General features: G+C 35.1%; 1 protein-coding gene across 4 annotated transcripts; it reads left to right on the top strand.

Annotated features, from left to right (window-relative positions):
- The first annotated feature begins 1,042 nt into the window (after positions 1 to 1,042).
- Positions 1,043 to 10,320, top strand: LOC110891128 (FH protein interacting protein FIP2). 4 transcript variants are annotated; one of them, XM_035980110.1, is made up of 11 exons: positions 1,105 to 1,121; positions 1,999 to 2,191; positions 2,243 to 2,352; positions 2,465 to 2,605; positions 3,325 to 3,477; positions 4,697 to 4,751; positions 4,819 to 4,848; positions 5,516 to 5,574; positions 7,782 to 7,841; positions 7,915 to 7,983; positions 10,116 to 10,320. In XM_035980110.1, the coding sequence occupies exons 3-11, from the start codon at positions 2,251 to 2,253 to the stop codon at positions 10,167 to 10,169; spliced, it is 723 nt and encodes a 240-aa protein (XP_035836003.1). In that variant the 5' UTR covers positions 1,105 to 1,121; positions 1,999 to 2,191; positions 2,243 to 2,250; the 3' UTR covers positions 10,170 to 10,320. The 4 variants fall into 4 exon arrangements, with proteins under 4 accessions (XP_021994484.1, XP_035836001.1, XP_035836003.1 ...); XM_022138792.2 differs by lacking the exon at positions 1,999 to 2,191 and having other exon boundaries at positions 1,043 to 1,121; XM_035980109.1 differs by lacking the exons at positions 1,105 to 1,121; positions 1,999 to 2,191 and adding an exon at positions 1,252 to 1,273.
- The last annotated feature ends 2,507 nt before the right edge of the window (positions 10,321 to 12,827 follow it).

Raw genomic sequence — 12,827 nt, 5'->3', positions numbered from 1 at the left:
GAATTGCCCTTCTAGTTAACAAAATTACATGTAAAATGACCGAATTGTCATTCTCATTAACAGAAATAATGGATGAAGTTAACCCAGTGGACTAAAATGACAACGCTGAAACCTTTTTGGACTCACAGGTGAAAAATAAAACCTTTGGACTAAACTGTCAAAACCTAAACCACTAAACTGTCCCCCCGCCAGAAATCCGTCATTGAATGCCTACAGAGGCCTCACGCTCAGGATTTCTTAACTGTTATTCCTATTGAAGGTTTGGGTCAACGTATATCAGTGGTGGAGTACCCGTCAATCCTTAAGTACCGTTTGATGATCCCCATGTTCTCGAATGATGAAACTTGTCCAGTCTGCCGTAAAGCATGCCTGGATAAATACGGGGAGCATGCGTTAGACTGTAGAGAGTTGTCGGGGTTTAAGTATCGCCATGACTTTGTTCGAGACGCGTTAATGGATATTCTCAGACGAGCAGGGATCTCGGCAAAGAAAGAGGCACCGGTTAATTTTCTTACAGATCCGTCGGAGGGGAGATCCACCCTACGCCCGACTGACGTGCTAGTTTTTGGTTGGGATGGTGGGAAACATGCTTGTGTCGATCTCACAGGTGTTTCCCCCCTAGCCGGGTTTCGGGAAAATGGGTTTGTGGCGGGGCAAGCGGTACTGAAAGCAGAGTCGAAGAAGGTGGAAAAGCACGCGAAAGCTTGTGAGGATAATCATCATGCCTTTGTCCCCCTGGCGTTTGACACGTTCGGCTCCTTGGCGCCGGAGGCAGTTCGTTTCTTGTTTAGAGTTCAGCGTGTGGTTCACAGCAACTTTTCGACCCCTTAGGGGTGAGACTTTGTTTTTAGTAGATTAGGGTTTTCTATTTAGAAAGGGATGGCGGTGCAGTTTGTTGCTCGTCTACCTACTATCCTTATGTAATTTGCCCTGATGATTGAAATGAAATATTGGTTCAGCTAATATGAAAATGATATTTAAAATAAAAAACAATAAAAAATAAAAAAACTTTTATATATATTGGGTGTGTATCTATCTATTTGTACCAAAAATTGCGTGTTGGTCTTCATCGGTTGCCATGGACTCTGACTCTAATTCTTCAATTGTTCGTCTCAATATAGGTCATAATCATATCACATTTTCTTGCTTTCTAAGTTCCTATCTCACTAGTAATTATCTGAATTTTGGCTCTTTATTTGATCGATTCATTAGGTTATCACTTAATTATTTGTTTATATTTGCTGCATTATACGAATATCTTTCATAATGTCAGGTAATCTATAGGTTAACCCTAATTTTGAACTTATTTAAATCAATTTACCTGCACATGTTGCATTTGAAGAACAAAGTGAAAGAAAGAAAAAAAAAAAAACAGTATGAATTTTCAGTGCTTTACCTTTTCGTGATCCTGATTACTTAAAAAACCTCAATGTAGCTTTTAGTTTTACCCGTTGCACCCCGGTTGCAACTAGGGGTGCAACCGAGCCAAACGGCCCAAACCCAAGGAGCTCGAGCTTGGTTCGGTTTGAGCTTTGTTTCTAAAGCTCGAGCTCATAAATAGTTTGTCAAGCTAGGGCTCACTTGTTTATTATTTTTAAATTTATTTATATTAGTTATAATAATTATTTTAGATATATATGTATAGAAAAAGTGTATCGTACAAAATGCCTTAACGTACGAAGCGTATGCTATGGCAAGTTCGCATGTTATAACCCCAGAAAGGAAATCTCGCATGTTGAAAAAAAAACAAAGATCGCATGTTGCTGAAAAAAACCAAAATCGCATGTTCAAAAAAAAATCGCATGTTGTTGAAAAAAACCAAAATCACATGTTAAAAAAAAAATCGCATATTGATACTGCATCTCGTACGCAGCGTACGTTAAGGCAATTTGTACAATAACCGGCCTCTATATGTATATGTGTCTGTGTATATATAATTTAAAAAAAAGAAGTTTGGGTTCGGGCTCGTTTACTAAACAAGGTTATTTTTAGGTTTAGGCTCGAGCGTGTTTAAACTTGACTTGTTTCGAGCTTTTTTTCGATCCAAGCTCGAGTAGTTCGCGAGTAGCTTGGCTCGTTTACAGCTGTATTGTTGGGTTAGTAGATATCTGAACATCGAAAAAACTGACTTGGGTAGGCCGCTGCGGCTATTCCGACCCATGAAGTGAAGATCTAAGCATAATCTCAACAGGTGGAAGCATGTTTTGCACAACTGTTTGGTTTAATCTTGTATCCAAAACAGGTGGAAGCATGTTTTGCACAACTGTTGATACGCTAACTAATAGGGAGCCTCATTCGATGCTTGCCGCCATGTTCAGTGGTCGCCACACCGTTCACAAGGACTCTGATACGGTGAGTATGCAGTCGAAATTGGTATACAACATGTTTGATTGCAAGATCGGCCGCATTTCATTTTTCTATTGTTGATTACCATATAAAATTTGGTTGAGATTCTGTTTTGTAGGGGTATGTGTTTGTTGACAGGGATGGGATGCACTTTCGGCATATTTTAAACTGGTTGAGGGATGGTGTGGTTCCCGTTTCCGACTTGTCCGATTTAGAGTGTTCAGAGCTTTTGCGGGAAGCGGAATACTATCAGCTTCTTGTAAGTCATTTTTGTCGTTACATTCCCTTATACGTTAGCGTGCAAGTAGAGTGTAAACGAGTCAAGCTGCTTGTGAGCTACTGGAGATCGTCTTGGTAAAAGCATGAAAAATAAGCTCGTTTATTAAACTGCCCGAGCCCAAGCCTCATTTGTTAGCTTAAGTATGATGAGTAATACTCGGATCATACTAAATTTAGAGTAAAGTACACGGGTGGTCCCTATGGTTAACCAAAATTTTGGATTTAGTCTCTACTTTTCAAAAGTACACGGATGGTCCCTGTGGTTTGCACTTTGTGACGTATTTTATCCCCAACTTTTGTCAAAAGACACGGATGGTCCCTGTGGTTTACACTTTGTAACGAATTTGGTCCCTAACATGGACATGCTAAAACCTTTAGATTTGTTGGCTGGGGACTTAATGCGTTACAAATTGCAAACCACAGGGACCATCAGTGTACTTTTGAAAAGCTAGGGACCAAATCCAAGATTTTGGTAAACCACAGGGACCATCAATGTACTTTACTCCTGAATTTATTATAGACTTGTAAAAAATAATAAATGAGCCAAGACCCAGAATAAAAAACTACTCACAAGCCGAGATCGAACTCCGGCTCGTCTCGTTTGCACCCCTATTAGCTTTCTTTTGATAAAAGAATTGATTCTATCTAAAATCAAGTTTTGTATAGTACTTCACAGAATAGTCCTTTTAACTATTTCAGGGATTGGTGGACAGGATTAATGAGGTCTTGAATAAAAAGAAGGATGGACAAGAATTAACCCGAACTGATATTATCAAATGTATACACTCTACAAAGGATGGGCGTGTCAGATTAAGAGGAGTGAATCTCTCTGGGCTTGATCTTTCGAAACTGGTATGATCAAATACATCTTGTTATGTCACTCAAGATTAATTGTCAAATCATGTATCTTATAAGTTATAAAACTGGAAGATATCATATCATGAGTAGCATGGGCGGTTCTTAGAAGGGCTCTGGCAGGGCCACGGCCCGAGCAAGTTTTTCGGCCGTAGTGCTAATTTTCCGCATTTCGATCGAAATTTTTTATATATACTATGTTTGGCCTGGGCTTGCCCGGGCTTTTTTTAGTGCCTGTGTCTTTCGGCCCTGGCACGTTCAACGGGCAAGATCCGCCACTGATGAGTAGTATTGCATGACATATCAACATGAAGTTATAAAATAGAAAGTCAAAATATGCTAACAGTCATGGTTTTAAAACGTTTGAGGCGTGCACCTCAAGGCGCGCCTCGAGGCGATACGGCCAAAAAACGAGTCTGAGGCGCACCTCATGGTGTTTTTAATGTATATGCGCCTCAGAGGGGCTGAGGCGCTGTGCCTCAGGGGATTTTGATAGCTGTTTTTGATGTTTTTTACTTTTTGTGTCAATTTCAAGCATTTCATGTCTTTTTTAAGTGTGTTTTTGATGATTTTGAAGATGAAATTAGTTAGTATTATTATTTTTATAAGAGTAAACTGCCATTTTGGTCCCTGGGGTTTGGTTACTTTTGCCACTTTAGTCCAAAACTCAAACCTTTTGCATCTGGGTCCCTGTGGTTTCAGTTTTATTGCCATTTTGGTCCAAAAATGAAATCAGGTCATACTTGTCTTATAAAATCCTGCAATTTTGTCATTTTCCTCAGGGGCAATCAGGTCATATTTGTCTTATAAAATATGGTATTCATTTATAAAAAAGAAATGATCATTTTGACCCTGCGGGAAATGACAAAATAACAAGATTTTATAAGACAAATATGACCTGATTTCATTTTTGGACTAAAATGGCAATAAAACTGAAACCACAGGGACCCAGATGCAAAAAGTTTGAGTTTTGTACTAAAGTGACAAAATTGACCAAACCATAGGGACCAAAATTGCAGTTTACTCTTTTTATAATATATATAATTTTTCTATTTATTTATTAATACCGCCTCGGCCTTACGCCTCGTTTCGCCTCGAGGCTTACGCCTCGTGAGGCGAAGGGAAAACGCCTCGAAACTCGTTTCCGTTCTTTTAAACCTTGCTAACAGTTGTGAATGTTTTACTAAACATGTTTTTCCGATTATAACTTATGTAGGCCTTGTGGAGTGCGGATTTTAGCTATGCATGCCTCAAAAATGTTATCTTCTCAGGTGCTAAAATTCTTCATTGTGTCAAATTTTGGGTAAATTATATGACATGGTAAATTATGATTCACAGGGGCTAATCTTCTAAGTGCAAACTTACAAGGCAAAAATCTCTTCTTTTCAATTTATTAAATTCATTTTTAGGTATAACTAGTAATAAGACCCGCGCGCGTTACGCGTTGCGGCGCGGGTACTTTGCAAATATCGAACGGATTAGTCCAAGCGTTATCTGATGTGTTAACTATATGAAAACGCACATTTTGACGTATCCGATTGAACTCAATGTATCCTATAGGTGCATTGCGATTGGATCAAAACGTAACGTAAATCGAATTTATATCTTACAATCATAACGTATTATACGCGACCCGACTAACTCGAATTTATATCGTCAAGGCAAAAACTCTCGAAGGGGTCAAAGTGGCATTTACAAAGTTCATAAAAAGTTAAGTGGTTAAAAATTGCATTTCTTAAACTTAAGGGCTAAGAAAGGGTAAAGATAAAATTTGATAACGTTTTGGGGTAAGAAGGAAACTATAACAAAGTTGGAGCTGAAAAGGAAACTACCAAAAATTTGGGGTGTCAAAAGCAAAGTATTTGTAAAATAGAGTAGTAGTTTAGGGACTAAATTTGCTATTTTATGAAACTTTGAAGGTATCAAAGTCAAGGGACTAACTTGTATAGTGATCTTGTAGACTATCAGGCGGGATATGCGGTGGGAATTAAGCTCGTTTATCAGCTTTTAAATTATTATTTTTTAATACTTGCAGCTGCTAGTTTGGAATATTGTAATTTCTATCGTGCAGACCTGCGATCTGCAAGTCTCCAGGTACGTTCGACTCCGGATTAAATCATAGTTGTCAATAGCGGTCGCTATGGTCGCTATAGCGAATAGCGTAGCGTATAGGTCGAAGGGTAGGGTGGCAAAAGTGATGGGTTGGGCAGATTTGGGTCATGGGTTAGGATAGGTATAGGTAAAGATGGGTTTGGGTTAGGATGGGTTTTTTTACGGAAAAGGTTAGGATGGGTTTATTAAAGGTTAAGATGAGTTTGGGTAAATATTGGTTTGATTGTCGATGATGACAGACAAAAAATAAAACATAAAAAATTAATAAAAAAAAAATTTAAAAATTAAAAAAGTAAAAAAAAAAAAAATCAGAAAAATAAAAAAAAACTTTTTTTTAAATGTAAAATATAAAAAAAATGTTAAAAAAATAAGAAAAAAGTAAAAAAAATCAAAAATACAAAAAAATCAAATTAATTATTAAAAAAAGTAAAAATCCCAAAAAAAAAATTAAAAATAAAAAAATAAAAAAAAACCAAAAAAAGAAATGTAAAAAGTAAAATCCAAAAAATCAAAAACATTTAAAAAAAATTTAAAAATCCCAAAAAAAATCAAAGAATTCAGAAAAATAAAAAAACTTTAAAATACGAAAAATATAAAAAAATAAAAAAAACACAAAATTTAAAAAAATAAAAACTTAAAACTAATTAAACAAAAAAAGTAAAATTTTTTTTGGATATTTTGATGTTTCAAACTTTTTTTATGTTTCTGATTTTTAACATTTTTTATTATTTTTATTTTTTTACTGATTTTTTTTTTATTTTTATAGTTTTTTATTTTTTTGGGATTTTTTTGTTTTATTTTATTTTTTTACTTTTTCCGACTTTAATTTTTTTAATTTTTTTAATTTTTCTGATTTTTTTTGGATTTTTATTTTTTTTCTTTTTTTAATTTTTTAATTTTTCTAATTGTTTTTTAATTTTTCTGATTTTTCAATTTTTAATTTTTTGTGATTTTTTTTTAAATTTTTAAATTTTTCTGATTCTTTTTTTGTTTTTTAGATTTTTGTTTTTATCTTTGTGAAGTCAACGTCTATGAACACTCGAGTATGTTGAAGAATCTGTCTGTGATGCTCTTTTTAGAGTTACTCATTTACCCAGCGTAATACCAATCCTGATCCATGCTTAATTATTTATTAACTCATCCTGACCCATCCTCATTTTTAAAATGACCCAAAATAACCCAAAAAACCCAAATGGGTTTTTATTGCCAGGCCTATTTGAGAATATCAGTGCGTGTAGCAATAAATAACCCAAAAACCCAAATGGCTTTTTAACCATTGAGGTAATTTGGCCATTTGACAACAGTTAACTGAACAATTCTAACGCTGTTAAAAATTTGGCTTCAATGGGTTAAAAATGATAATGTGTGTATTCAGGGCGTTAAACTTTTTGATTTTGGACTCAAGTGGTTAATACCACTAAAACACATGGACGAAAAAAGTAATTTACTCTTTTAAATATAAATAGCTGGATTTTAGGTTTTTGTTAAATATAATGTAAAATAGCGTGTATACCAGAGTAATTTGATATAATGTACATATAAAAAAGATTATTTTTTTTTCTTGAGTAAATTGTCATTTTAGTCACCGAGTTTTTGTCCAAATTGCCATTTTTGTCCAAATAGTTTCCTCTGGGTCCCTGACTTTTCCTTTTTCTTGCCATTGTGATCACATTGTCTAACTTAGTCTAAAAACCAAGTTATAATCAAGGGTATTTTTGGCATTAAATTATTATGAGGTTTATAAATTATGCTGTAAACTACCCCTGGTTATTCATTGGCACCCTACAAAGGTAGAGCAAAAATAACATAGTTAGTCCCTGTGGTTTGCATAAAATAACATACTTAGGTACTAATAGTTTAAAATCACCTTCTAGGGTATTAACTTTTCATTTTGTAACGTTTGAGGGGTATTAACTTCTAGGGTATTAACATAGTTAGTCCCTGTGGTTTGCACAAAATAACATACTTAGGTACTAATATAATGTTATTTTAAACCTACAAATAACGTTAATACCTCCAAACGTTACAAAATGAAAAGTTAATACCCTAGAATGTGATTTTAAACTATTAATACCTAAGTATGTTACTTTGGGCAAACCACAGGGACTAACTATGTAATTAACTCCATTTTGAAGGGTGCTGATTTTGTTTCTCGGTTATAAACGTGTTGATTATTTGTATCTTTTCAGTCTGCAAATCTCACAGAAGCGAATTTGGAGGGAGCCAATCTGGAAGGAGCCAATTTAAAGGTTTATTACATAATTGGGGTTTATGTCAATTTTGGATTATTCTTGTTTGTCAATATTTGCCTTACCTTTGTAGGGTGCCAATTTGAAAGGAGCAAACTTGAAGGGTGCAAATCTTCAACGTGCTGATCTTCGTTTTGTGAACGTAAGTACCATTGATATCTTGTACTTTATGAAAAGAGTTAATTACTATTTTTGTCCCTGAGGTTTGTCAAAAATAACGGTTTCAGTCCATTAGTTTAAAAATTGCGATTTCAGTCCATTAGTTTCATTTTCGTAACCATTTCAGTCCACTAACTTAACTCCATCCATTTATTTTGTTAACTTTGAGTTAACTAACTAATTCAGGGACGATTTGCGTCAGTTTTAGAAACACAGGGACTTAAGTGTAAACTCTAAAACATTAAAACAAAAAAAATAGTAAATTCCAAAAAATAAAAAAAAATCCAAAAAATCAAAAAAATTCCAAAAAATTCTGAAAAATAATAAAAATTCTAAAAATAATAAAATTCTAAAAAATTCTAAAAAATCCAAAAAATCCGTTTCGGCGCAAACTGTTTCGAACCCGAACCGTTTCGAGCTGAACCGTCCGTACCGTTTCGACCCGAACCGTTTCGAGCTGAACCGTTTCGACGCGAACCGTTTCGACCCGTACCGTTTCGAGCCGAACCGTTTCGACCCGTACCGTTTCGAGCCGAACCGTTTCGACCCGTACCGTTTCGAAGCCGAACCGTTTCAAGCCGTACCGTTTCGAACCGAACCGTGCCGTTTCGAACCGAACTGTTTCGAGCTGAACCGTTTTGAACCGAACCGTGCCGTATCGAACCGAACCGTTTCGAGCTGAACCGTATCCAACCGTACCGTTTCGACCCGAACTGTTTCGAAGCCGTACCGTTTCGAAGCCGAAACGTTTCGGTTCGATACGGCACGGTTCGATACGGCACGGTTCGGTTCGAAACGGTTCAGCTCGAAACAGTTCGGTTCGAAACGGCACGGTTCGGTTCGAAACGGTACGGCTTGAAACGGTTCGGCTTCGAAACGGTTCGGTTCGAAACGGTTCAGCTCAAAACGGTTCGGCTTCGAAACGGTACGGGTCGAAACGGTTCGGCTCGAAACGGTACGGGTCGAAACGGTTCGCGTCGAAACGGTTCAGCTCGAAACGGTTCCGGTCGAAACGGTACGGACGGTTCAGCTCGAAACGGTTCGGGTCGAAACGGTACGGGTCGAAATGGTTCGCGTCGAAACGGTTCGGGTTCGAAACAGTTCGCGCCGAAACGTATTTTTATGATTTTTTAGAATTTTTATTATTTTTTATAATTTTTTGGAATTTGTTTGGTTTTTTTGGAAATTTTTTGATTTTTTGGAATTTACTATTTTTTTTGTTTTAATGTTTTAGAGTTTACACTTAAGTCCCTGTGTTTCTAAAACTGACGCAAACCGTCCCTGAATTAGTTAGTTAACTCAAAGTTAACAAAATAAATGGATGCAGTTAAGTTAGTGGACTGAAATGGTTACGAAAATGAAACTAATGGACTGAAATCGCAATTTTTAAACTAATGGACTGAAACCGTTATTTTTGACAAACCTCAGGGACGAAAACAGTAATTAACTCTTATGAAAATGTATAAGAGCATCTCCAATGCTACCAAATGCCAAAACACCAAAAACCTTTATTTTCGCGGCTCCGCATGCCACATCAGCTTTCAAACAAACCTCAAAAACTAACTTTAACGTTATTTTACTAATTTCGTGAAAATTACGTTAAAAGCGGCGGATGGTTAATCATGCATCGTGTGGTGACGTTGATAGCTGAAAGACACGGGGGTACATGCACCAATCAGTCTCTGTCCCGTTTGTTTGAGTGTTATGTGTCTTAGGTCCAAAACTTGATACAAAACTACAATCGAGCCGGGGGTCTCACTGGAAGCAGCCTCTCTATTCCTACGGGGGTAGAGGTAAGGCTGTCTACATCCACCCTCCTCAGACCCTACCTTAGCTTTGCTATTGGTGGGATTTACTGAGTATGATGATGATGTTTGTGTGTGTGTGGTCCCCGCCATCTCAGTTTGGAAGAGTTTGTAATTTCAAACTGGTTTGGAATTCTAAACTCCTCCAACGCTACACCATGGTTTGCAATGATAGTTTGAAAATCCGAACACTATAGGTAGCGTTGGAGATGCTCTAAGATACCTTTAGTAGCGACAAAGTCCTATGTCCAACCCTTTAGAGATTTCATTTTCATTATTCATGACAAATGTTTATAATGCCCTTTTGTAGTATTTGGGAATGGCAGTGCTAGATGGAGCGGATTTACTTGGGGCGATTAGATGAGTATAAACATATTTAAGACATGAAGGCATTCTCTTTTTATTTTCTATTAGTTATCTACCGAATTTAAATATCTTTGTTACTCTATTGTTCTATGCATCACTTGATTTTGGGTAATTTGTGGTTTAAAACAAAGTTGCTGAACTTTTCGTTACTTGTTGACTTTTGAGTTTTGAGGTATAAAGTAGAAAAATAACCATATAAGGGTGTGCGGAGTGGGACGCGGCAAACCTCGGCAAACCTTTTTGCCGATCGGCAAACACCGCCGCCGAGGTTTTGCCGTTGCCGAACAACTCAAGAATCGGGGATGCCTTGCCGATGCGGGGAAAGTGATTGAGAAAGAGAGAGGGTATTGTGGGTGGGGTCCATTCCTATCTCAACCAATCACAGCTTTTTCCTTTTTTTAAAAAAAATAGTTTACCACTTCACCAGGTGTCTAAACCATTGCCAACACTTTGCACAAAAGTTTAAACACTTTTGACTGATTGACATGTCGCGCTCTGATTGGTCGGTTTTTTGGTTTGCCACTCCAAAGTGTTTAACCACTCCTTACACCCTAAAGATAAAGCAACCCAAGATCACTGATACTAAGGGGAAAGTTTAAATGAGAACGCTAAATATTGTGAGAACCATAAGAACGAATGAAAAAACCGCGAGAACTTGGTCAAAAACAATTCAAATTCAAAATTTATTTTACAATTATCATTATTATTCGAATACAATATTAGAAATTTAATTTACATGTTTTAATTTATGTGAATTTGTAAACAAAGAAAATTTACATGTGAATTTGTTATATTTACACATGTGTAAAAATCTAGTAAGAGTGATTTTGAGAGGAGAATTTAATTATTTGATGTTATAAATTCTTTGTTTGATGTTGTATTTTAATTACAATGAGGGTTGCATTAAAAATGGTTTTGATTGGTTTTTTCATTTGTTCTCACGATTCTCGTAATATTTAGCATTCTCAAGAGAACTCTTCCCCTCATAGTAAATATGCTTCATAAATCATATTATACGTAACTGATTGCAATATTCGGTTTTGTTTATAGTATAAAATAAACTTGATAATGATTAAATGCATTTAAAAGGAAATTATTCAATTGAAGAATAATGGTGTTTTCTTTTATTTTACAACTAGATTATTAGACCCGTGTACTACACGGGTTTAAGGATATAAAATTATAACTTATTTAATTTTATGTTGTCTTCAAAAATTTATATAAGTGAATTTTTTAACATAGATGACGCACGAGTTGGTCATGCGTTAAAACCGATTCTTTTAGAAACAAACCAACTTTACATAGAAATTGTCTTGTACTTTTATTTATCGTCATGGCAAAACATAGGGCGATAGGAAACTGTCTTCTTTTCAATACGTATCCTTCTATTTGGCAGTATTAAACGAAATCTAGGGATAAACATTTAAGTGCCGGTAACTTCTGGATAATATGAGTGCCTCAATAACCTAATCACCCAGTGATAGGACCTGTAGTAGAGTTCCATTACATAAACTATTCTTTCGATCAATATAACTCTATTTAGGACATCCGGTGAGTATAGACTTGCATCAAAATTATTATGAAGATATTCTATCCTTAAATCCGTGTATTACACAAGTCTAATAACATTAAAAGTGTTTTTAAAGCATGGAAGTAAACCGGTTTTCAAGTATCGGACTAACCTATTCTTTACCATTTTTATTATTATAATATAAAATAATAATTTATTTAATAGATGTTTTAAACATATAGTAAAAAAATCTTTTTAAAGAATAAGAATGTGTTGTCACATTAACATTATTTGAAATTGTTTATTATAAGTAGAATTGTTACTAATAACTAATTATTTATTTTAGATAATTGAAAAGTAAATGATCACTATTTAAGTAGACAATAAAAACATTTATTAGTATTAAGTTAAGGAATTTTTCATTGTTTTGTGTTAATTAATTAATATATAATAATAATATTAGTGAATTGAAGGATAGAATAATGCCATGTGGCATTATGTAAACTCTTTTATTAGTATGAGAATGCCATGTGGCATTAAGTAGATCTTTTTATTAGTATTAGATAGAAGATTAGATAGATTAGATTAGATATATTATGTTTTTTTACATACCGTCTTTTAAAGTAGTTTTAGAATATAGGTTTAGGATAAAATACAAAGGCTCTTAAAAATAAGAAGTCGTACAAAGGGTATTAAACGGACTCCAATTGAGCTCATTCAAGTGGCATTGGAACCGTCTCATAGGACACTACGATGTGAGATTTTAGGTTTTCACTTTTAGATTTATAGGTTGTAAATTTTAGAATTTTTGTTTATTATCGTTGTGTATTATGTTTTTTTCTATATTTGCGTCATTGTGGCTTTTTTTGCGACTCATTGTGTCTTTTTTCCTTAGCATTGTGTTATATTTTCCGGTATTGTGTTATATTTTGTTCGACGTTGTGTCATCTTGTGTGATCCATTGTGTCTTTGTACACTTCTTATTTTTAGGAGCCTTTGTAGAATAAATTAACTCTCACAATATTTATGAATTTAATTGGAACTTGAATTACGTACCGTCTTTTAAAGTAGTTTCATGTATGAATTTAATTGGAACTTGAATGGTTAACTGATCTTTACGTCCTTCTGGTAAATGGCGTAATTACA

The sequence above is a fragment of the Helianthus annuus genome, chromosome 11 (genome assembly GCF_002127325.2).
Source record: "Helianthus annuus cultivar XRQ/B chromosome 11, HanXRQr2.0-SUNRISE, whole genome shotgun sequence".
Lineage (NCBI taxonomy): Eukaryota > Viridiplantae > Streptophyta > Magnoliopsida > Asterales > Asteraceae > Helianthus > Helianthus annuus.
This window is presented reverse-complemented; position numbering and strand designations above follow the sequence as displayed.